The following is a 26,705-nucleotide window of genomic DNA, read 5'->3' as shown; positions in this document are numbered from 1 at the left end:
GTGCTGTATTTTAGGAAGATGACACTCAAATATACTTATTTTCTACCATTTATGTCAATACTATTATTTCTATTTAAAACAATCAAAATGGACGTAATATGAAAAACATTTACAACGTATTTAAGAAACCAATAAGCAGACAAACAATCATAAAACATAAAAGACTCATCTACTTTGGGCTTCTGTTATGATTATGATGACACAGACAAGTAAGACTAGGAACTTCCCACACTAAAGAAGTTTAGATTTTAGTAACAAATCAGGAAAATAATACAGAAAGGTCCCTGGGATCATCTACTTACCATGACATGATGGAATCCTGTGAAAATACATAAACCAAAGGACTGCAATCTGTGTAGAAAATGCCATAGGGCTAACCTAACCTAATTTTACAAAAGTAGCTTTACAAAGAAAAGGGATACGAAGAAAAGGAAAACAACACCTTATTTCCCTCACCAATTCCTTTTTTAGATAATGAAATAGGTTCCTTTATTCTGCTAATATGTATCTTGGACATTAGAGGCCAGTGCTAATGATTGTACTCAGACAAATTACTACTTTTCTAATTTTTCTTATCTATATGAATTACTGCAGATAAAGCACCTATGCTGTATTTTCAATACTACAGCAATGTACAAAAATAGCTTATTGTTTTAATTTGTGGCTTTGTAGATTACATATTTGAAACAGGCAAATATAAGGCAAGCATAAATCTAATTGCTATCTGATAGGCAAATAAAAAGAACTGAAATAGCTCTGCCACAATTAGTTTTAGTTATCCTCTGTGGATCATATAACTCAAATTGTTGAAAACGAGTATTAGTTAAGCTCCTTTACGATAAAGACATTGTAATCAAATAAGAGCAGAACTATTACTAAGATTCAGCCTCTAAGACATAAAATTACCTTTGATATATAGAGAAACTACCATAAATCATTCTATTACCATATTTCATATAATCATACCATCTAGAAAGGATCTAAGCAAACATTTAATCCAATAGTTTTTAACTTTTTAAAAATCTAATATACGTTACAGATGCTCATGCCAGAAAAATCCATTTATGCCATAAATGAAAAACGTTTATAATTTCAGACAGCCAATGGGAAACTTTCCCTATTTTCCCCAGATTCAGACATCATGATCTTGTTCAATGGTCTCATTTTACAGTTGAACGAACTGATGCTTCAAAAGGTTAAGCGCCTTGCCCAAGAGCCCAGAGTTTATATCAAAGAAACTGGAACCCACGTATCATTTTTCAGAACTAACTTTCATAAAACCCTTAACATTTTGTAAAGTTGGCATTTTATTTCATTTCATCTTCAAAACAACCCCATGCGAGGAATTATCTCTAGTTTATAAAGAAGGAAATTGCGGTCCAAACAGATAATTTGTAAAGATAAACAATGGGGCTAGAATTCACATTACCTGCTTTTCTCATTCTAATTCCATTCTGTAAGACTACCAAACAGTAAAATAAGAAAAAAGACAATGAGAAAGCAAACGACCAAATCAAATTATACAGAGTGTCACAGGCTTCATTAAACGCCAAAGAAGAGTGACAACTGAAATCAACAGCAAAGGGCTTCCCTGGTGGCGCAGTGGTTAAGAATCTGCCTGCCAGTGCAGGGGACAAGGGTTCAAGCCCTGGTCTTGGAAGATCCCACATGCCGCGGGGCAACTAAGCCCACGCACCACAGCTACAGAGTCTGTGCTCTAGAGCCTGCGTGCCTACAGCCTGTGCTCTGCAACAAGAGAAGCCACTGCAATGAGAAGCCCACGCACCACAAAGAAGATCCAGTGCAGCCAAAAATAAATAAATAAAACAAATAAATTTAAAAATAAAATAAAATCAATAGCAAAAGAATAGTAGAGGTGATAGCGGTGTTCTAATGATCTATGCTATCCATCATTCTGGTATAAAGCCATGTAAGGGTCAAGTCACAAAAGTCAAGGGTGGTGAGCTTTTGAAAAAAAGGAAATAGGAGTGATGTGAGCAACATGTCAGCATAAGTCAGCCCTTTCCTCCCCTCCCCTCAACAACAAAAATTCAGCATCCATCCAAAAGCAAAAGTACCTCTGTAGGAGTTGTGGGATCCAGAAACCCAAACTGAGCTGACTGGTGAAGTACTATATCTGTCAAAGCAAACGTGCAAAGTCTGGAAAAGGAGACCACTTACTCAAACGTGCAGATACCAATGTAGGGAATCAAGGATCACGAAAAATCACCAAAGGAAACTAATAAAGCTCTAATAATGGATACTAAAATAATGCAGATCTATGAACTGTCAGACAAACCTCTTAAAGAAGTTTAGTGACCTACAAGAACATGCAGACAGACAACTAAATGAAATTAGGAACGCAATGCATCAACAAAACAAGAAGTCGAATCAACAGAAATTAAAAAAAAAAAACCCAAACAGAAATCCTAAAGTACAAAAATACAATAACTGATCAGAAGAATTCAACAGAGTTTCAAAACCAGACTCAACAATGGAAAAGAAAGAATCAGTGACCTGGAAGATAGGAAAATTGAAATTATCCAATCAGAAAAACAAAAAGAAAAAAGAATGAAAAAGAGTGAAGAAAGCCTATAGGAATTATGGGACACAATGAAAGGAACAATGTTTGCATTATGGGAATTCCAGAAGGAGAAGAGAAAGAAAAAGAGATAGAAAGTATATTTAATGCAATAATAGCTGAAAACTTCACAAACCTGGGGAGAGAAATAGACCTCTAGTTCCAAGAGGTCCAAAGGACTGCAAATAGGTTAAACCCAAACAGGGCTACACTGAGCACCTGTCAAATGCTGTAAGAAGTCAAATAGGAAAAGTAACCATGATCAAATGGTTACTGCCAAATCTTTAATCATCTGAAGAAAGGAACAATGATATTTTCTCAAGAGCCAATTTAGTAGCAGAATCTGTCACATAGGAAAATTAAGTATTCATGAAAAATTATGCATATCAACTGCCTTTAAAAGTTTCTTTTGTAATGCCAAATCAACTTATGCTACTCATGAAAATTCACTTTGGAAACATAAAAAAAACCACAGAACGTCCTGCAGTCATTCACCAATATCAGCACCAAAGCTAACGTTCATTAAGCACTTACTATGTTCCAGGCACTATGCTAAGTATACTTTAGAGGATTATCTCATGTAAGGCTCACAACTCTATAGTAGGGACTAACAAACTATCTCCACTTAACAGATAAGGAAACTGAAGCTCAGAGAGATTAAGTATCTCGACCAAAGATTAAGTATCTCGACTAAGCATTTACCAAGTACAAGGCACTATGCTTGAATATGGAAATACAGATACAAAAATAAACCCACAACCCTTCTCCTCAAAGGGCCTGTAGAACAACAATAATGACAGACAATAGGCAATAATTCACTTAAGTGCCATAAAGAATAAGCACAGACATCTATCTATCTGAGCACAGGGTAGGAATTCCTGATCCAAAACAGGGAAGAAGGGGTACCCTGCTTAAGTTAACACTGGAAGGAAGCATGTAACAGTGGTGAGATAGAAACCAGCAGAGTCAGACAAGGGCTCACTCAGGAAAAGCACTCAAGAGCAGGCAAAGAACACTGGAAGGAAGCATGTAACAGTGGTGAGATAGAAACCAGCAGAGTCAGACAAGGGCTCACTCAAGAAAAGCACTCAAGAGCAGGCAAAGAACACTGGAAGGAAGCATGTAACCGTGGTGAGACAGAAACCAGCAGAGTCAGACAAGGGCTCACTCAGGAAAAGCACTCAAGAGCAGGCAAAGAACACTGGAAGGAAGCATGTAACAGTGGTGAGATAGAAACCAGCAGAGTCAGACAAGGGCTCACTCAGGAAAAGCACTCAAGAGCCTGCAAAGAACACTGTATTGCATCCTAGAGCCACGTAAAGAGTACCCCCAAGACAGCACTGGCTAGGAAGTCCCAGGGGACGTCTTCAGCTGGGGTGAAGGAAGGGGTGTTGAAGAAGGTCACGACTGAGTAAACGTTTGAAACTAAGTGAATGTGCCCGGATTTCTAGCTCTGGCAAAGAGATGTACGACAAGGCTTTCCTTAGCATTAGGGACTGTAGGAGGCGCTATTTGGGGAAGACAGATGGAACAGGAACTTACATACTTTCGTCATCCACGTAGGTTACAGAGTTCTGACTCTTGTGACTTAGGCTTCCCTTAGACTAATTTCATTTATTTAAACAGCTTCATGAAGAAACAGATGGCCTAGTTTTATAAATTATGTTCTCAAAGGGGTCAAGTCTAAGCAGTATTACTAGGTTTGTTTTAGAGCTGCCAAACCGGTCGTCATTGTGAAGTTTACAAAACAAGTACCCATGAAGAAGTTCAGAAAAGATGAGCCATGAAAACACAGAGGAAATGATAGTATACTTAAAGTCATAAAGAGGGGAGGGGCAGAGACAAGACAGCGTAACTGAGCACGGGGATGCAGAAACAGCAGCTCTGGAGGCAGGAAAACTCCCTCCTAGTCCCAGCTTTGTTATTTAGCCTGAAATCTGACTTTCCTGCTCTATCATTCTATAACGCAGTGTGTAAACACCACACACACACACACACACACACACACACACACACACACACACACACACAACCAGTTACTGTTCGCTTTATGATTTGGAATAGGCTCCAACATCAAAGCCTGTGACTCAGGCTGCTCTCCGTAGGAAGCTATGCTGAATGAGTGCCATGACGATGGTGTTACACCTTGACTCAGCGGCTCTTTCTCCCCATAAAGGCTCCAAGAGGAAAAATGCACAGGAAACAAGAGCAAGACACAGCAAAGCCACTCCACTTTCACGAGTATGAGAAAAATGTTTTATTCCCTTTGAAAGCTTCCACTCTAAAAAAAACATGAACCAACCAAGCATTGCATAAAGCCTGATCTTTGAGGAAGGTCCCAGTTTTTCTTTTGCTTAATCTTAACTCAGATGTTAACTAAAAGAACATTATTAAAACATGATCATTTTAAAAATAAAATTAAGTATCTTCCTGAATTTTATTTTGCATGTCTTTAAAATGAAACTACGTGTCAATCTATTACATACACAAAAGCAAAAGGAATAAGTATTTCTTAAAAACATTCAAATAGAAAACAGCATACAGCAAATATATCTTGGGCATACTTACTCTCTTCCACTCTGTTATTGGGCTCATAGTTTTTAAAGCACATAATAAATTTATGCCCAATTTCTTTCCTACAACGTTTTGGACATAACTTTTGAGTAGAGAATTTCAATTCATACAATAAAAACAAAGTTGTTTTAATAAGAGGAACATGAAAATTCACTTCAATGACAGCGAAACATACACCAACTTCTTCTAGTACTGACAACTGATATTCAAAGACTGGCGACAGCTATACATACTTAAATGGTCCTCCACTAATATTTAATAACTAATTCACAAAGAGGGTCCGGTTACTAAGACATAACGTAGAAAGAGTTCTTTGGGGTAAGGCTGTAAACTTACAAGTTGTACAGTCATGGGTAAAACCCTTAATCCAAGAGAACCTTCCTCAGTAGAAAGCTTTCAAATACAAAAAATCAGAAATTCAATTTGAAGTGTCTTAAACAATAAGAAAGCTTATTAACTCATATAACAAGGAGTCCAGAGGTGAAGCATTTACAAGGCTAGTTAAGTCATGCCATCAAGTACCCATGTTCTTCCCAATTTTCTACTCTGCCAGCATAAACTTACTGGTTTTGCCCTCAGGCTTGTACTTTTTGTGATTACAAGATGGGTTCAACAATGCACCACATTCTCATACACATATCCAAAGACAGGAAGAAAGAATTACCCCACTTTGGGTCCTTTATGAAGAAGGAGGAAACTTCCAAAAGCCCCACATAATTGTATCATGTGCTCACTCCTAAACCAATAATTTGCAGGGTACTGGATAATCATGATAATCTTTGACTAATAAAAATGATTGCTTGGGGCTTGGGATAGTCCCAATTCCTCCTCCTACTTAAATAAAACCAAGGTATACTGTTAACAAAGACAAAGGTAAGGCAAACAAAACTCTGTCATAATCACCAAGATACTGTGATGATTATAAACAATTTAGGTGAAATACCTGGCATTCTATCTTCTATCGACTCTCCTGTTATGTTTTTTTTCATTTCCTGAAATAAGCCTTATTTCCAACTCCCAAGTTTGTTAAATTCACTAAATTACAGGACGGTATCTCATTAAATTTAATATTTAATATGAATAGTAAGCAGATCTTACAATTTGTAATCAATCTTGTACCTTAAGTTTTACCACAAAAATCATATGAACTAACTTTCCAATGGTTTGCTTTGTTTCTAAGCAGAGAAGACACTGAACCACAATATTTCTCCAAAAGTTGAGTCAAATCATATTGACAGCAATATTAAGCCATCTCTAAAAATACACATCTAAAATAAACAGCTCCATTTAATAAAATCAGTACCACGATTTATCTAACCTATACTCAAGTGCCCCTTTTCATTAGAGATGGTTGAGTTCTCATAGTAACATACAGGGGAAGGAAATTTTCCTTCTCACTCCCAAACGTCAAACTAGTTAGGTATCTTCATATGAGCAACCAAAAATGTAATAACAATAAATGTTAGTAAAGGCTTCCTTTTATTCTTAACTTTTTTCAATTCATTAATGGCTTCAGGATGCTACACTTCTAAGTTAGGACTTTTATCACAGATTGTGAAACACTCTGTAACATAAGTTCACTGTTGACACTGACCTTTTTCCTTCTGACATTAAACAGACAGACAATCAGGCAAGCAGGTAGAGAGATAAGACAGATATCAATTACTATGAAAAAAATACTGTCTATTTTTCTGAATAATATATTTGAAACTTTACTATTCAAACTAAATATTTGTTTTACATATCTATGTATAATAGAGGAATCATATTTTTGCAAGATGCTCTCCTTAAATCTATGTACGACTCTGCAAGAAATTATGTGAAGTCAGCCTCTCTGTGTACAACGTGCAAAACAGAAGAGCTACAAAGATATAGTATTATATATGGCAAGTGATTACTTAAAAAAAAATAAGGTTAAAATTTGTTCCCCATAAAACAGTACTGTTGACAGCAATGAGAAAACAGATGGGTCAGATGGGCAGAGGAAAGGATTGAGAGTTCCCTTTTAGGTATGCTCAACTTTTTTTCCTTTTTGAATTTTATTTTATTTATTTTTGTTATACAGCAGGTTCTTATGCTCAATTTGAGAAGCTGCAGAAATCTTGCCAACAGATAGAATAAAAACTGGATAGAGACTGACGTAAATACTACCTATTTGGTCCACATACATGCATGCACACAGTGTTACATTTGTTCATGATCTAGCAGGAGAAGAGTTACTCCTATACTTAGCCAAAGGTAAATCTTCTATCTTGGTGAAATTAGCATGATGCTCCAGGTGGGGGTCTTATGAAAAGAAGCAATCATTACATGGTCTAATACACCAAACCAACCCGGAGACTACTAAGGTAGTCACAGGTGTACTGATCACACTCACATCCAAACTCACTGACTATTTAAGGCTAAAGAGAATATGCACAAGTAAATGCAGCCCAAAACAGTTAACAAATAGCTGATGAATCTGTGGCTCAAGTTTCATGTTTCTGCCCTTTCCCTTTCTCTGTGTCTTCCACGTAGAACACATATAGAAGGGGCTGAACATGCTGGTGTTTTGTGTATGTAGAGGAAAATATCCTGAAGTGTTCCCTTTTGACCCAGGTTAGATCCCTTGCGTAGGCAGACGGTTCATCACAGTTTCTACATAACTTGCAAGGGCAAGTACTGACTGACTTTGTTCTAGGCTATCTTTTCAAGGATGTTTGTATAGCACACAGCTCTGCTAGACACTGTCCCTTCTAGAACAAAGATCAGGTTTACTTCCCAATTTAATAAAGATAGTGACTCCCTCTAAGGCTGAAGTCAAATACGTTTACTGCCCATGATGAAAGATTTGGGTTCCATAAGCTCAAGGTCCTCTCCTGCTCTGAAATTCACTACATTTGCAGGTGTCAGCTGGCCTGCATCACGAGCACAAACGCTGATACTCTGGCAATTCTATTACTGTAATAACCTGTCCACCTGTGACCCAGGAATCCCATACCTTCTGCCATTATCGATGAAACTGTGGCAGGCTAAGCCTCAAAGTTATTGACAAGCAGTTTTGGCCATTTTAAGTAAGATCTGTCATTTCCAATTACTCTTCAAGGAGTTACTGTACACAAAGTCTAACTTAGCTGACACAACTGCCTGACATCAGCATGACAGGTGTATATGTGTATACATATCAAAGTATAATTACTATGCATTTCTTAAAGTTGTGATCATATGTTTACAAACTATTTCTTCCACCTAAGTTCTCTGCATCAAAATCCATCTCTTACCTCCATCCTCTCCCTATCATTTGCTAAGACACTAAAGTCTCTATTTCACGGCTGTGCCACTAAAGAGTAACTGGATATATACATCTCAGTGTAAAGTGTGCTTATAGAAGTTATCTCAGAGGCAACTAATAACACTACTTCTCTCTTAAAAAATATTTATGAGCCGCTACCTACATGTTGTAGCCTATTTGCTAATCATTTTCTTTGCAGAAAGTATAAATTATTATATTATAGTTGTCCTTCCATATCCAAGGGGGGTTGTTTCCAGGACCCCAGCAGATATCAAAATCTGAAACTGCTCGAGTCCCACATGCTACAAAATGGTGTGGTACAGTCGGCCCTCTCTGTCTGCAGGTACAAGACCCCCGGATTTGAAGGGCTGACGGTAGCTGCTTTTGATGATGGTAAAGTCATTAAGTCCACCAGAAATCATTACAGAATTTGAGCTCTTTTTATACTATTATAAGAGGTCATTAGAGATTAAAACAATTCTAAATGAAGCTGATTAACTGATAAGTGTTAACAATATAAGAAATAGAGAAAGTGTCAAAATAATGGAAACCCACGATGCATCAGAAATGCAAATGATATACTACTAAAAAGCTAAAGTCTCCCACAAATCCATATCACTTAACATGAGGATTCAAAAATCACTTAACATGACTGTATTCAATGTAATTAAGGAAACTGACCATAAACATCTCCCGTCAATTATCTGTGCCTATTTAACTATTTCTCTTGACTATATTCTTAAATAAAGAATATGACAAAACTATTTTTTGATGAATGAAAATGTCTTCATTTAGAAACAGATATATACCTATATATGTAGACACATATACACAAATCCATGAATACCACCAATTCTTCCATGATGTAAAATCTCCTCTTGGGAAGTTCTCAAGCAATGTTAGAGTTTGGAATTCTTAGTGTTTCATAATAAAATAAGTAATGAACATTTTATTCCATAAACTATATAATTTACAATTATTATAAAGTCAGTTTATTTAGCAAAAAAATTAATTTGAAAAAAAATTTTATCACATTTTAGAATCTCATTATCATGTCTATCTTTCATTTAAATGAAGAATACATAATAGCAGCTACCAAATTACTGATCATTTGTTATGTTCTAGGCATTGCACTAAACACTTTAAATACAGCCCTTAAATACAGGCTTATTTAATCCCAATGACAACACTGAGATGTAAGTATTATACCTGTATTTTTACTTTTTTTTTTTTTTTTTTTTTTTTTTGTGGTACACAGGCCTCTCACTGTTGTGGCCTCTCCCGTTGCAGAGCACAGGCTCCGGACGTGCAGGCTCAGCAGCCATGGCTCACGGGCCCAGCCGCTCTGCGGCATGCGAGATCTTTCCAGACCGGGGCACGAACCCGTGTCCCCTGCATCAGCAGGCGGACTCTCAACCACTGTGCCACCAGGGAAGCCCTATACCTGTATTTTTAAACAAAAGAACTAAAATTCAGGGAAGTTAAGTGGTTTGATGTCAATTAGATAGGATATGAATTGTAACTGGACCATCAGTTCCATTCAAAAATCTATGGTGGTAACTATTACTGTCATAAATGTTACTTCCTTAAAAGCAACTATCATCCAATTCCTGATTCCAGGTTCAACTTTAGATTTCCGTTTGGGTTCCCCAGAACAAAAGAATACACAATCCATGCCAAGTCAACTATTCCAGTACTTATCTTTGTAATATTTATTGTAGTAAATTAAGTTCCAGCTATTATATTTTCTGGCTCAATGGTGTCAAATCTCATACTGGGCAACAGGTTCTAAACTAAGCAAAAAAAAAAAAAAAAAAAAAAAAAGCAGCAGCCGCCGCCACATATGATCAAAACAACTCTGGAATATCCCTAGAAAAGTAACACACTTGTGACCAATATTTCCAAGAAAGAATGTTTTTCTTCCGGTATTAGAAGAGATAATAGTTTTTTGTTTGTTTGTTTGTTTTTTTAAAGAAGATGTTGGGGGTAGGAGTTTATTAATTAATTTATTTATTTTTGCTGTGTTGGGTCTTAGTTTCTGTGTGAGGGCTTTCTCTAGTTGTGGCAAGCGGGGGCCACTCTTCATCACGGTGCGCGGGCCTCTCACTATTGTGGCCTCTCTTGTTGCGGAGCACAGGCTCCAGACGTGCAGGCTCAGTAGTTGTGGCTCACGGGCCTAGTTGCTCCGTGGCATGTAGGATCCTCCCAAAACCCGTGTCCCCTGCATTAGCAGGCAGATGCTCAACCACTGCGCCACCAGGGAAGCCCGAGATCATGGTTTTTGAACTGAGTACCAGATACCGAACTAGACTGCATTTCAGAGACATGCATGCTCATTTAGTAAAGTATTAAAACTTCAACTATATGTTATTTTGCTCTTTTCCTTAAATAAAATATGTGTATTCTACAATATCACCAAGTAGTATCATTAGACTCTCCTATTTAACAGAAATAAAAGTTTTGGAAGACATCCTTTTTTAAATCCTCAACAATTTTCTCCCTAATTTTGCATTTTTAGAATAAACTTTATAAAAAATATTTAATGGAAATAGATGTTATCACAATTTATAATTACACTAAGTTAACAAATGTCATATGTTAAAGTAGTCTTACAATTGGAGATGCTAAGATGCTTTGAAGATATACACTTTTTAGACTTCTTTTGGGGGCTTTTTTCTTTTTCCTTCCAACTGAAAGTTACCATGGTTACAATGATCCATCTAGGAGATAAATCATCAGAATTTGCAAGGAGTTGCTCATTGTTTTTAATGCCCTCTTCTCTGGTAATCTACACGCAAAAAAAATACTTTTCAAATCTTCTCCCTTTCTCAAGAAAAACTATGCCCACAGCAAACATCATTCTCAATGGTGAAAAACTGAAAGCATTTCCTCTAAGATGAGAAAGAACACAACGATGTCCACTCTCGCCACTATTATTCAACATAGTTTTGGAAGTCCTAGCCATGGAAATCAGAGATGAAAAAGAAGTAAAAGGAATATAAATTGTAAAAGAATAAGTAAAATTGTCACTGTTTGCAGATGACATGATACTATACATAGAGAATCCTAAGAATGCCACCAGAAAACTACTGGAGCTAATCAACGAATTTGGTAAAGTTACAGGATACAAAATTAATGCACAGAAATTTCTTGCATTCCTATACACTAACAACGAAAGATCAGAAAGAGAAATTAAGGAAACAATCCCATTCACCACTGCAACAAAAAGAATAAAATACCTAGGAATAAACCTACCTCAGGAGGTAAAAGACCTGTACTCAGAAAACTATAAGACACTGATGAAAGAAATCAAAGATGACACAAACAGATGGAGAGATATACCATGTCCTTGTATTGGAAGAATCAATATTGTGAAAATGACTATACTACCCAAGCAATCTACAGATTCAATGCAATCCCTATCAAATTACCAATGGCATTTTTTACAGAACAAGAACAAAAATATCTTAAAATTTGTATGGAGACACAAAAGACCCTGAATAGCCAAAGCAATCTTGAGGGGAAAAAACGGAGCTGGAGGAATCAGACTCCCTGACTTCAGACTATACTACAAAGCTAAAGTAATCAAGACAATACGGTACTGACACAAAAACAGAAATATAGATCAATGGAACAGGATAGAAGGCCCAGAGATAAACCCACACACCTATGGTCAACTAATCTATGACAAAAGAGGCAAGGATATACAATGGAGAAAAGACAGTCTCTTCAATAAGTGGTGCTGGGAAAACTGGAGAGCTACATGTAAAAGAATGAAATTAGAACACTCCCTAACACCATACATAAAAATAAACTCAAAATGGATTAAAGACCTAAATATAAGACCGGACACTATAAAACTCTTAGAGGAAAACAGAGGAAGAACACTCTTCAATATAAATCACAGCAAGATCTTTTTTGACCCACCTCCTAGAGTAATGGAAATAAAAACAAAAATAAACAAATAGTACCTAATGAAACTTAAAAGCTTTTGCACAGCAAAGGAAACTATAAGCAAGATGAAAAGACAACCCTCAGAACGGGAGAAAATATTTGCAAATGAATCAACGGACAAAGGATTAATCTCCAAAATATATAAACAGATCATGCACCTCAATATTAAAAAAACAACCCAGTCCAAAAATGGGCAGAAGACCTAAATAGGTATTTCTCCAAAGAAGACATACAGATGGCCAAGAGGCACATGAAAAGCTGATCAATATCACTAATTATTAGAGAAATGCAAATCAAAACTACAATGAGGTATCACCTCACACTGGTCAGAATGGCCATCATCAGAAAATCTACAAACAACAAATGTTGGAGAGGGTGTGGAGAAAAGGGAACACTCTTGCAGTGCTGGTGGGAATGCAAATCGATACAGCCACTATGGAGAACAGTATGGAGGTTCCTTAAAAAACTAAAAATAGAATTACCATATGACCCAGCAGTCCCACTACTGGGCATATACCCACAGAAAACCATAATTCAAAAAGACACATGCACCCCAGTGTTCACTGCAGCACTATTTACAAAGCCAGATCATGGAAGCAACCTAAATGTCCATCGACAGACGAATGGATAAAGAAGATGTGGTACATATGTACAATGGAATATTATCCAGCCATAAAAAGGAATGAAATTGGGTCATTTGTAGAGACGTGGATGGACCTAGAGACTGTCATACAGAGTGAAATAAGTCAGAAAGAGAAAAACAAATATCGTATATTAACTCATATATGTGGAACCTAGAAAAATGGTACAGATGAACCGGTTTGCAGGGCAGAAACTGAGACACAGATGTAGAGAACAAACGTATGGACACCAAGGGGGGAAAGCAGAGGGGGTCTGGGGATGGTGGTGGGATGAACTGGGAGATTGGGATTGACATGTATACACTGATGTGTATAAAATTGATGGCTAATAAGGACCTGCTGTATAAAAATAAAATTAAATTTAAAAATAAATAAATTTCAAATATGTTGGCAAGATTATAAGATAAAAAAAATTTTTAAGAGAAAAACTATGAAATCTAAGAAATGTATATAAATACCAAATGCTAGGCAAAAAAATCGTTATATTTGTAAATACAGTCTTAATTTAACAGTGGTTCTTCACCAAACCTCTTACTATGACACCACCAAGAATTTCACTAAGGCCTATTTTTATGTTAAAGTAAAAAAAAAAAAGTTAAAATAAAGAAGTTAAAGGCAAAATACTGAGTTCAGAGTTGTTTCAGGCAAGGAGTAAAGAGAAAGAGAATCAGAGTTACTTGTGTGTGAGGCTGTTTTTTCACCCTTTCCACCCAGCTGTCAAGAAAGTTGCGGTAATATTTGAAACCCGAATTAGAGCCACGTGTACGTAAATAAAACTTCACCAGGAAAAACTACTTGTAATTAATATGGAGAGACACTCTCACTAAAATGACGTACAATTAGAAACCTTACATTTCCAAAATAATATTTTTTTCTAATCCCACTAGATCAACCATCCAAGGTAGAGATGGATAACTGAAATTCACAAATAACTCTACAACTACTTTAAATACGGTCAGTTACTTCAATCCGCGTCCTCATCAGAGATACTATAGGACTAAGATTGAAATCAGGTGATCTGAATTTCACAAATTTGCGCAACCTAAATGTGGTTATTCGCACAATTATACCTTGATTTAATATAAAGGAAAATATACAGCTTTAAAAATGTATATAAAATACAGAATAACTTTAAACACGGTCTCAGTATGCTCTGTTGCCTCCTGAAACGGATAACGAAGGGAGCAGGGTAATGAACACAAGGGACAACTCGTTCCTATAGGTTTTCCTAAAGGGTCTTTTCACATCCAACACACTCTTTTTTACTGACTCGACGGCCCCGACACTCTGCCTTCAAGTAAGGGTCAAAAACCCTCCATGTCTTAAAGGTGTGAGGTGCTTGGCGCACAAAAGACGATGCTTCGTTGTTTTTTGAGAAAGCACTGGGCAACCCCACTTTTGAAACTGTGGAGCCCAAAGGACTTGCGCAAAGGCCTCCCAACCGCTCCCCAAAACAGCCATCGCCCACACCCGGCGGCCCGGCTGCCTAGCAACGCGGGAAGGCTGCCTAGGAACGCGGCCCGCCGGCCCAGACCCGTCCTGGCCCTCCCAGGAATGCCCAGAGGATTCATTCTACCTCCTTTTTCTTCTGTCCTCCACCGAGCTGTATGCAGAGAAGCAGCAGGAGGAGGAGAAAGGGAAAGCTCCCGGTGGGCAGATACCGCGGTCGCCGCCCCGCCTGCCTCCGGCGTGAAGGAGCGCCCCTGGCACCCATCGCCGCAGGGACGTGTCTCCTCCACGCTCGGTAACCGTGTGCGCCCAGCTCCTACCGGCGCCCTACACCTGCCAGGCCAGCCGCCGGGAGCCCCCTGACCGTCCCCCCGTGGATGCCTGCGGCTTTGCCAGGGAGCCGGGAAGCACCGGAGGACGCCGAGGAGGAAACTGACGGAGCATCCGGTTCACTGGAAGAGGAGACCTGGAAAGGCCCGGGATGGGGCAGGAAGTGGGCGTGGCGAGGGACCGGAGCTTCCGTGCACGCCGCGCTGCGCTCTCGGCGGGACTCCATCCCGAGACCCCGGCAGCGGAGGGCACGGTTTTCCACCTTGCTGATCTGAACCGTAGGCTGTCCTGCCACTGAAACCAACACCGGGTCTCGGGAATATGCGAGAGTCCTGTTTATCCAACACTTTACCTGGAACCAGAGACAGACATAATTGCCTTCTTCGATGATGGAGAAGAGCTTTGAGGAATTAGTAAGGATCTGGCCCTTCTAGCTAATGGCAATCTCTGATCCCATTGGGACATTTTTACTCAACAGTAGTTCAAAGAACTGAGTGATATTGTGATGATAGACATCTTCTACTCCTGTCTACTTATTGTGAACAGAGTTTCTTAGCACTTAACATAAACAAAAATCTAAAATAAGAAGAAAGTGATGCCGAATATTCTCATTCTAGAAATAATTTTTATCCACAGATGCATAAACTAATTTTAAAAAACTTTAATTATTTCTACAAGTAATGTTTTCCCAATACAGTTTTGCTTTTCCTGTTTATTACTATTTTCTCAATTTCATAACATGTTGTTTTGATCAATTGGATACTACTAATAACTAATGATAACTCAGTGCAAAACATAAATTTTAATATAGCCTCATGGCCACAGAAGTTTGTTTATATCAAATTTCAATTTATACAACTCTGCATAGAAGAATGACTCTGAAGCATAAAAAAATCAATAAAAGACTTTCAAGCATAAAAATATATATATTAGGATAAAATTCTATCTGATTATACTGCCTGTGGGAGAGTAAATTGGTTTAACCACCTTGAAAAACTGTTTGGCAGTACGTGCTAAAGCTAAATACACCTACCCAAGACCCAAAAGTTCCACATAAACATATAGTCAGCACGTGATATGTACCAATTTGTATAGCAGCTTTATTCCTAAAAGCCCCAAGCTGGAAAAAGACCAAATATCCATCACAGTAAAATAGAGAAATAATTTGTGATATAGTAACACTATATATCAATAAAAACAAACTAATGACACTTATACATAATATGAATGAATTTTACAGCATAAAGATCTAGACACAAAACTAATATATTGGGATTTGTAGAAATAAAGATCAACCAAATGAGAACAGGCAAAGGCAATTTATTCAGAGCTTGCAATAGCAAGTAAGTCAGCTGCCATCACCTGAGTTTGGGCAAAGACTCAAAGGCAGGCAGAAAAGTAGGGAACATTAGTAGTAGAAAAAGAAGAAGGCTTCAGGTGTGCTATGACTGGAGGCTGTGGACATGTGGGAAGCTGTAGGTGGGCTAATCAGAAGGGGGCACCTATGTGACTGTCTAGGGGTACATATTTAGCTTTCTCTAGTTGGTCTTAAGCTGGACGCAGGGACAAAAATTAGGGAAGCTGTCAGTTATTAATCAAGCCCTGGCCATTCAGGATCAATTATTACAGAAGTTATTGTTTGGTTTCCTAGATTGTTATTAAAGCTAGCAATCTAACTTCCTACTAGTCCAACTTACAGCAGCCTGGCTTACTGGGTTATGATAGATAAGGGGTTGGTTTCCTGAGTAGGCTGCTGCAGGTTGTGGATCCAAGCTCTATTTTTATATATGATCTGGCTGTTGTTGGTTATTATATTTATTATCCCAGATTAGAAGTCAGGACAGTGGAAGAGGACCCAAGAGAGAACCCTGGGGTGCTAAAAATATTTTACAACCTATTTCTTGATCTGAATGCTGGCCATTACATGAGTGTATATTCTTCGTAAAAATGTATTGAGCCAGAAACTTATGATGTATTTATGTGTGTTATATTTCAATACAAAATTTACTTTTTAATAAAGAATTTTATGAAAAGCACATATTTAAAATCCTTGGAGGCAATAGAATGGAAATACAAGTTCAGGAGGGTAAAAATGTAATATAAAATATTCAACTGTTAAAAAGAAGAGCTCCTTCTTGTTTGTTAGTTTTGTAATGGATAATGATGACCATCATTTCCATACTTTGGGAATATTTAAAAGAATGCTGTGACTTATTTTTTAAGTGTCAGTATTTATAACTTGTTGAAAATTTTATTCTTTGCAGCTATTTAAACTTATGATGAGAATTTTTAGATATTTGCTTTAAAATGCACAAAAGGGGATCTAGTCTTCCATACTCTTTTACAAGGATGTTATCAAAGCATTTTGAAGACCATATTTGTCGTGTTTCTGGCACAGAGCTCCCCAAACCCTTGGAATTTCCTAAGTGATGAGAGTGATAAAAGTGTCTTTTGTAACATTGATCAGGTGAGATTTGGAAAGCACCTAAGGATGGTGCTAGTTGCCTGGAGAACTAACGAGGTGATGAAAGGGTTAAAGCTTTCAGTCTCAACACCTGACCTCTGGAGAGGGGAGAGTAGGGAATGGGGCTGGAGGTTGAATCAATCGCAGATGGTCAATGATTTAATCAATCATGCCTATGTAAAGAAGGCTTGAGTTCAGAGAGCTTCTGAGTTGGTGAACAGGTGGAGATCTGGGGTGGGGGGAGAATGATGCACTGGGAGATAGCACGGAAGCTCTGCACCATTTATCTCATACATTTCTCTAGGCATCTCTTCTATGTGGCTGATCCTGAGTTACATCCTTTTATAACAAACCAATAGCCTAATAAGTAAAATGTTTCCCTGATTCTCTGAGCCACTCTAGCAAATTAATAGAACCCAGGTCATTGGAACTTCCAATTTATGGACTATCAGTCAGAAGCACAGGTGTTAACCTGGGTTTGTGTCTGGAGTCTAAGGAGGGGTGGGGGGGTGAGGAGAGAGGAAGGGAGGTGTGTAGTCTTGTAGGGCTGAGGACTTAACTTGTGAGATCTGAAGCTATCTCCTATCTCTGGGGTAAATCTCCTATCTCCTATCTCTCTCTGCCAAAATTGAGTTCAACTGTAGGACACCCAGGTGGTGTTTGAGAATTCCTGGTGCTATGGAAAAATCCTGCCACACATTGGAATTGGGTGCAGAATGTTTTCAGTGATGCTTTATCTTTCTTACTTAAAAATACCCAGCACCCAAAGATTATTTTCTAAGTAGCTTAATCATATGTCTAAGTCTGCTGTTAATGCAACTCTCTGATTATGGAAATGTTCTATATTTGTACTGTCTAATATGGTAGCCAGTGGCCATATGTGACTACTGAGCACTTGAACTGTGGTTAGTGCAATTGAGGAACTGAATGTTTAACTTATTTAATTTTAAGCAATTGAAATTTCAGTAGCTACAGTGGCTATTATCATAGTCACTACTGTCCTGAACAGTACAAGGTCTTGAAGTTAGTTAAGAACCTGGAATATAATCTTAGTTAATACATTAAGTCCTCATGATTGGCAACATTGTAAGAATTGCATAAAATTAAACATTTAAAAAGATGTCCACTGTTTTCATTATGTATATATACATATATGTATACACACACATATATATGTTTTCATATATTTTTAATTAAAAAATAATAATCTACTTAAATCATAAATCATTTTAGGGAATTTAAACTGTGTGAAATTTAACCCTGATTTGTATAAATCTAAATATTGTGCTAATATTATTTTTATATGGTAAACTAAATCTAACAGACTCTTTAAATAATGCCAAAAGTTATTTCACATATTAGAACTAATATCTCCTTTTTTAATCTCATAATTGAGTAATGAAGGCTAGTAAGTGCACACTGAAGCCTCTACAATTTTTAAAACAAATGTAACACAATAATCTTTTTTTAAAACAACTTTTAGTGTTTGCACTAGATATCCCCAAAGTGCATGTATACAAGCAAAATGATTTTTCTAATCTGTTACTCTTTAAGATTTCCCAAGCACAAGAAAAAGAGAGGGAGAATAACAGAAATAGAAAAATAAGAAGTGAGAAGAAGCCAACTTCCAACAAATATTAAGTTATCACTGAAAAGAGCTAATTGTCTCCTCATTTGCAAGGAGAGGAGACAAAGTTTAGATGCAGGAAAACACATTTTGGCATATATACACAAAAGAGAGAAAGAGCGTTTGACAATTTTATCAAGCCATTCAGTTTAAAAGCCAGGGATTATTGTACCCTGAAAAAATGAAATGAAAGAGGAGTCTTCTACATTGAATAAAATAATCTCTTTGTTGTAGACAAGACAATCTCCCCATGAGAGTTTCTTCCTCCTTTGTTCCAAGGGAGCTATCAAATGAACATCTTGCTAATGTCAAAAGTTCCCCCAGCAGTCATTGCAGTTTCACATCGTCTCTGGGAAATTTCACCAGTCAGAGAGTAAGTCTATCTTATATTTAGAGAACATAAAGGAAAGAGGGGTTTGGCTTGAAAGAGTTGCAGAGTTAGATCAAGATGGCCCCATGAGAACTCCAGTGGTCAGTAACATTGGTGTTTGTGCAAACTTGTATCTCTAAAACTTGCCCTGATCAGGAGCCAGATAACCACCCCCGACTCTGGGGATGAAACTACATAAATTATTTCTCACAAGACTGAGGGAACACTCCTTACAAGTTTTTGAATTGGTGACCTAATGCATTTTTACTCAAAGAACATTAGTCTGTTGACACCTTCTGAACCCCTTCTTCAGCACTGGCTGAAAGATGGACTTATCAGGTCTATGTCCATCCCCTCCTTACATACTTTTCTTCTTATAGAATAAACAAGCAGACCGTAGAAGTGAATATGACAAGGCCAGAAAACAATTCACCGAGAAACAACATAAATCTGATCATATGACCAAAAAAGTCCCAAGAGAACTTGTTCTTAAGTACACAAAAAACCCAATGCTGAAGAATCACAATGTAATAATAATCAGAGCTTAGTTCAGAGTGAAATTAACCTCCCATAAGTGGCCAGGGTGACACCTTGAACACTTGAGCAGGTAGAGATTTCAAAGGGGCCCAATGTGCACCTTGCTATTGAGTCTAGTGTCCTGGTCCAACAGTGAGGGTCTCGGCCCAACCTTAGTGGAACCTGAGTGTCTGTTAATACCCTCCAGCCAAAGAACACACCTGAAGTGGAAGTAAGTTGAGTTTATTGGCTCATTGCAAACAAAGAATATAGCTCATCATGAGGAACTGGGGGAATCTCAGTAAGACAGTGTTAGAAGAAACTGCTGTAGGATTTAGGCTTGTTTTTAAAAATTTTGGAAGGATTTTTAAAAATATGGTTCTGCGCTGGATTAGGAACTGTCACAAACAGGGGCAAGTCCATGATGGTGTCTTAATAGTTTCTGTCTAGAAGGTTAGAGGAACAAAGTAGAGCTAAAGATAAAATTGATCAGAAAAGACGAGTCATTTACATCAGCTGAGATAGGGAATGTTTGGTCATTTTTGTGGTTTGTAACGTGCTCTTCTTTTTTGTCTATGTTCTGACAAGATTATAACGGGACTCATTTTTGTCTTTCTCTGTCACTGTCACAGAGTGACCTTGTCCAAGGTTGGTGTGTTCTGTGAAGTTTTTTATAATTCAACAGAGGAAAACTAAGACCTGTTAGAACCAGAGGAATCCAAGCTGACTGGAGTCAGGAGCTAATTTGTTCTTCTCATCTTGAGCAAAATTTTCTTAATTTCCTAATCAAAAAATCTATAGGATTCTTCTGAGGCTAAATTAACAATATATATAAGGGAATTATTACAAAGCTCAGAATATATAAATTCTTAATAAATATTTGCTAGTGTCATGATTATCTTTTACCATGACATTGAAAATATGTTTCCCTCCTGCTGAATAGTAAATACTCTGAGGACAAGGACTGTGTTTAATTTATCTTTGTACTCCCTGCACCGATTACAGTGGAGTCCCTGGGAGCATGGGCACTGGAGCTAGACTCCTTCCTCTTCTTCTTAACTAGCTGTGTGATCTTAGGCAGATTACATCACCTCTCCGTGTCTCAGCTTCTTTATTTGTAAAATGAGGATAAGAATAAGACAATGAAGATGAAAGAAGTGAATGCATGCCAAAAATTTAGAACAGTACCTAAAACATTGTAAATTCTAAAACATTGTAAATTCTATGTTATCTCCCACTGTGGTCCTAGGTGCTCAATAAATATTTAACTGAATCCAGACATGAACTCTACTCTACTAGATACTATAGGCATAGTCCTTGCCTAAGAAACATGGCTAGATATCCAGCAGGTTTCCACTGGAGAGAGGAGCTGATCAGTGTGGTGTCAAAGCATCCCTCTAGCTGCTGTGTGGAGGATAGACTACCAGGGAGCAAGAATGTGGACAGAGACTTCAGCCCCATATTCCTAACATTGTCTGTGATGCAATACAGGAGAATAAAAACCTTTTCCCCCAGATCTGTTATACAGATGCCACTATGTTACACAGAGGACAGTGTAAAGAGAAAACACCTAGAACTCCAAGAAACACAGTTTGAAAACCACAGTTTGGAAACATTAGGCATTAATTTTTAATCCTAGCAGCCTTTTCTCATTTTCCTAAACATACTCGTTTGTTAGATAGTATATCTAAGTAATTTTAGTATTTATCAAACACTTGGCTATTTAAAACAAGTTTTCTATGCTGAGTGTTTCATAGAAATATTCCAAAATAAAAATAATTTTTATGTTATGATAAATTATACTCAATTATTTTTAAACTCTATCTTAGTAACTGAAATCTTGAAGTACTATGTCTACATAATCAACAAGAATTAGATTATTTTTATAGGTATTGTTAAACCTCAACCTAGTGCTACTTCCCACAGCATTAAAATATTCCCTTTTATTCATATAATTTAGTAGCATTTATAAAAATCCTTTGCATATGATCTTTTCATTGTTGTTAGATTTCTGCCCTAGAATATCTATCAGATTCAATATAAATTCATATTTAAAACACAGTATTAAGGAATAGTCGAGTACAAGATCCACCAAATGGAATTATAGTACTAAAGAGCTTGCCCCTGTACAGTTACATTTTAGAACCTAATGTTTCTGTTTGGGATGTTTTCAGAAACATCCCCCAGCACATGATTTAATTATGTTGAATGTCTGGTTATCTTGAGCAGCATTTCACTTGTTTATTCAGCATGTTTCATGTATCAGGAGGGGCCAGTGGAGTGTATGCTAGGGTCAAGAAATATAATTTCAAAGAACTGTGCATTGGTTAGTAACTGGGGGGCCACTGTGAGGACCATTGGGGAGGGCATCACTTTCTTAAATTCTTATAAATCAGATGCCCTGAGGTCAAAGTCCAAAGTCTGGCTGTTTTTTGGCAGAATGCTTCCAGAGTATTCTAGACTCACTAAGACAATGCAATTCATCTTAATGAAATTATATACAAGGAAGATAGGGATATGGACAAATGATTGAAGCTATTTAATTCATGCAATCTATAGCAATTTTCTTTTAAAGAGAAAAGAATCCAAGAGGGTCACAAGAGTGCATGGAGAGTATCTCAGAGATTCTGAAATAATTGAAGACGTGTTCTACAGAGCCAGGAAAACATTGGAAAGGAAACTATGAAGCCAGGTGAGCAGAAGAGGTAATTTCACTCTCCTTATTATGGCGAACATATTGTCTGAGCTTGGACAGATGTGAGTTTGCTGCTGAATACTTAACAGGATTATTTTGATTTGTAGTTTTCATGGTTTAAAAATGCTGTAATTTGTTAGGATACAAGTGGCCAATTTAACTTATTTTTAACTCTTTTCAATTATCTCTTCTTTTGAATTATATATAAAAGGTTAAATTGAACTTTAAAATGTAATGAGTAGGGCTTCCCTGGTGGCGCAGTGGTTGAGAGTACGCCTGCCGATGCAGGGGACACGGGTTTGTGCCCTGGTCCGGGAAGATCCCACATGCTGCGGGGCGGCTGGGCCCGTGAGCCATGGCCGCTGAGCCTGCGCGTCCAGAGCCTGTGCTCCGCAACGGCAGAGGCCACAACAGTGAGAGGCCCGCGTACCGCAAAAAAAAAAAAAAAAACGTAATGAGTAAACTATATACTGAATCTTCAGGTACATGGCTTTCTTCCTAATTTATTTCCTAAACTCACCAAATAAGGTACCTTATATGTCAATATTAGTATGCCAATAATTTTATTTCGCTGAATAAATGTTCATTTTTAACCCTGTCATTTTTCAAGGAAAGAAATAATGGGTAGCTTTTTTTTTTTAAATACCACGAATGCTGAGCTAAGTATAATTTTTTTCATATTGGCAAAATTAAGTATTTAACTGAAATTATAATCAGTCATTAAGTTTTATTTGTAGAATATTATGACAAATTCAGTTGATTTCCTGCAAGAGTTCATCATCTATTCTAGGGGCTAAATTAGTTATTAAGAAATATGTCAAAGGATATTTCCTGGACTAAAACCAGGACTAATCAAAAAGCTCAAAATGTAAATACCCCAATTTATTAGTTAATGGGGTTTAATCCACACTGGTTTTATTACTAAAAGTCTTTTTACTCATTAAAATTATATGTAAATGAATATAGGGTAGGATGAGGGGAATGCATATGGAGCTTTTAAAGAAGGAGACAAAAAGCACTGTAACGCAGGGATTTATTTTGTGCAATGATATTGAAGCTGTAGCTCAGGAGCAAGCTGCAGGGACATTCATGCTTCGCATATGAAGGGGCTGATAATACGTGAACTAACAATTTTAGATCAACAAGAAATAGATTTTCTTGATTATGAAGTAAACAGACCAATAGTTGATATCAATGTGGAAATTGCAGTAAACTTTCAGTGACCTCGCATGATTAAAATGGAGAATCATCAGTTATTCAAAATAATTTTTAAAATTTATTTATTATTTATTTTTGGCCGTGTTGGGTCTTCGTTGCTGAGCGCGGGCTTTCTCTGCTTGCGGCGAGTGGGGGCTACTCTTCGTTGCAGAGCACAGGCTCTAGGCGCACAGGCTTCAGTAGTTGCAGCACACAGGCTCAGCAGTTGTGGCTCGTGGGCTCTAGAGCGCAGGCTCAGTAGTTGTGGTGCACGGGCTTAGTTGCTCCGTGACATGTGGGATCTTCCCGGACCAGGGCTCGAATCCATGTCCCCTGCATTGGCAGGTAGATTCTTAACCACTGCGCCACCAGGGAAGTCCCTCAAATTAATTTTTTTTTTAGAAGGTGTTGAGGGTAGGAGTTTATTAATTAATTTATTTATTTTTGCTGTGTTTTGTCTTCGTTTCTGTGCGAGGGCTTTCTCTAGTTGTGGCAAGCGGGGGCCACTCTTCATCGCAGTGCGCGGGCCTCTCACTATCGCGGCCTCTCTTGTTGCGGAGCGCAGGCTCCAGACGCGCAGGCTCAGTAGTTGTGGCTCACGGGCCAAGTTGCTCCGCAGCACGTGGGATCCTCCCAGACCAGGGCTCGAACCCGTGTCCCCTGCATTAGCAGGCAGATTCTCAACCACTGCGCCACCAGGGAAGCCCCCTTCAAATTAATTTTTAAATGCTTCACACACTTTGCTTATGAATTCGTACAGTTAAAAATTCCAATATGATAAAAAATAGACTTAATATGTAAATTCTATCAAACATCATTTAGTAGTTATGATCCAGACGCGTCTTCAACATCAAATGGTGGATTTATCATCATTATCAATATCTTATCTTTCCTTCCAATCCCTGCCGTGTGCTCTGTTTTCCTTAATGCTACTCCATTCTCACCCATCACTCAGGCTTCAGACCCTGAAACTCTAGCACTGGTCCTTGTCATTTTATACAGGGACCCCTAAGATTACATTTTGACCAGTTTCCCTCCATGTAGAATCTAATACACCACCAAAATGAATTTCCCCCAAGCAAAATTATATTTGTCACCCTTCTGCTTGGAAACCTTCATTGGCTCCCTAAAGCCAATATGATTAAATTTAAATTCCCCTAGTCCCGTGTTCTAGCCTTTGTCTTTCCTACCTGTCTCTTGCTACTTGTCTCATTACTTTGCTACCACTTGCTTTCCCCTTACAGCCAAACACATCTAATTCCTCTGCCCCCGCCCACACCATGGTTTGCACCTCCATCTTTGGCTCCCCGACTTTGGGGGCCCTTTCTATTCTACAATGCTCAAATTCCCCTTTATCATTTAAGACCCAGTGCAAGTCCCTATTTCCCCAAAAAGCCTTCACAGAATCTTCTAGTCCACATTGAACTCACTTTCTGAATTCTCTGCCTAGTCCTTTCATTGGACAGTTATTGATACACTGCAGAAGTTCTCAGACTTTTTGAACTCGGGATACCTTTACCCTCTTGAAAATGATTGCAGACCCAAAGAACTTTTGATTATATGGGCTGTATTGATCAATGTTTTCCATGTTCTAAATTAAAGCTTAGAAAAAATTTAAACAATGTATTTAACAATAAAAGTAAGTCAATCGCTTGTTAGCATAAATAACGTTTTTATTTTAAAAAGCAGTAGTGAAAAGGGTGACATTGTTTTATATTTTTGCCAATCTTACTGTCTGGCTTAATAAAAGAGAGCTGTATTCTCATATTGATTCTACATTTAATCTGTTGTGATATCACAAATCACATATATGATGTGATATCATATAGCTTCTAGAAAACTCCACTGCACACTCATGAGAGAATGATAGTGAAAAGAGTTTCACTATGGAATGACGGGGACAGAGAAAAGGGACAGTAGGTGATTAAAGAGTTAATCCCACTAGGGAATTGTAAGTAGAGAAAAAAGTATGGGAGACCCCTGTAAGTTAAGAATCACTCAAGAAAGCGGGTTTGCTTGCCCACAAAACCAAGCAGGCTTGCTTAGCAACAAAACCATGCATAGAAGCATGTGACATGCCCCCAAACAATAAAACAGTGGTGGCATGAGACCCACATCCTGCCCAGTGAGCTCAGTAAGTTAATGATTCCCAGGACACGGTCCTCCGTGCCCCCGAAAAACAAAAATATAAGGAAGAGGTGACATTATACTGAAACTTGAGATGATTTACCATATTTTAGTATATGTTACCTCCTTTTTGCTCATTTCCATTGCACCAATCACAGTCCCAGTTTGACCATGTAGGGACAAGAAATCTCCCCCACCCAACACAGAGGAGGAACTGATGATGGAAACATGACTTCTACTCAAGAATGAGGAAGAAGGTGGTCTTCTCCCCCTCCCCACTTTTCCTTTGATTAAGTGATTCCTTTAAGTGATTAAAACTGGAGCCCACTAAGTTCTCAGGGCAGCACTCCCTTGCCCACCCAGTTGTATCTCTCACAAGCAGCCTATCCTAATAAACTCTTTGCTTACCTGTTGCTCTGCCGCTCTCTGAATTCTTTCTGTGCCAAGACAGAAGAACCTACACTCTGCTAAGTCCCAAGATGCATTCTGTCGGTTTCAGAATTAAGCATAAGTTTGGGTATCTAAAAATGAGTCCTTCATTAGGTCTGTCTATATCTATATCTACTTGCAAAAAAGTAAAAGCAAAAGAGAAGTCATATATGGTCACAATTATTTAAACACAGATTACCCTCTTTGTGGCTTTAAATCTCAAATAAACTTCCTTCCAATACTAATGCTGGGTATAACTTCCACAAAGTCTATTCTTAATTTAAGGAAAAAAATTTTAATATAAGTTGAAGCAAAAGCCACTGATTTTACATAAATCTAAGACATTATTTTTGTTATAAGTCCATAATATATTCCAAATTCAAAGGTAACTGATCTTAAAAATTAAGTCACAACTTGGGGCTTCCCTGGTGGCGCAGTGGTTGAGAGTCCACCTGCCGATGCAGGGGACACAGACTCGTG

General features: G+C 37.8%; 1 protein-coding gene across 6 annotated transcripts in view; it reads right to left on the bottom strand.

Annotated features, from left to right (window-relative positions):
- The window catches only part of TUSC3 (tumor suppressor candidate 3), a 175,359-nt gene extending 160,414 nt beyond the window's left edge, over nucleotides 1-14,945 (bottom strand). For all 6 annotated transcript variants that reach the window (XR_014014085.1, XR_014014086.1, XM_081220710.1 and 3 more), the window contains exon 1: nucleotides 14,598-14,945. Coding sequence is in view for 4 of the 6 variants with exons in the window: in XM_081220710.1 (XP_081076836.1) it covers nucleotides 14,598-14,735 (138 nt within the window). In the remaining 2 variants the exon portion in view is untranslated. The remainder of the gene's footprint in view (nucleotides 1-14,597) is intronic.
- Nucleotides 14,946-26,705: the final 11,760 nt, after the last annotated feature.

The sequence above is a fragment of the Mesoplodon bidens genome, assembly GCF_964165515.1.
Source record: "Mesoplodon bidens genome assembly, chromosome: 20".
Classification (NCBI taxonomy): Eukaryota; Metazoa; Chordata; class Mammalia; order Artiodactyla; family Ziphiidae; genus Mesoplodon; species Mesoplodon bidens.
The sequence above is the reverse complement of the archived record's forward strand: the minus strand, read 5'-3'. Positions and strand labels throughout refer to the sequence as shown.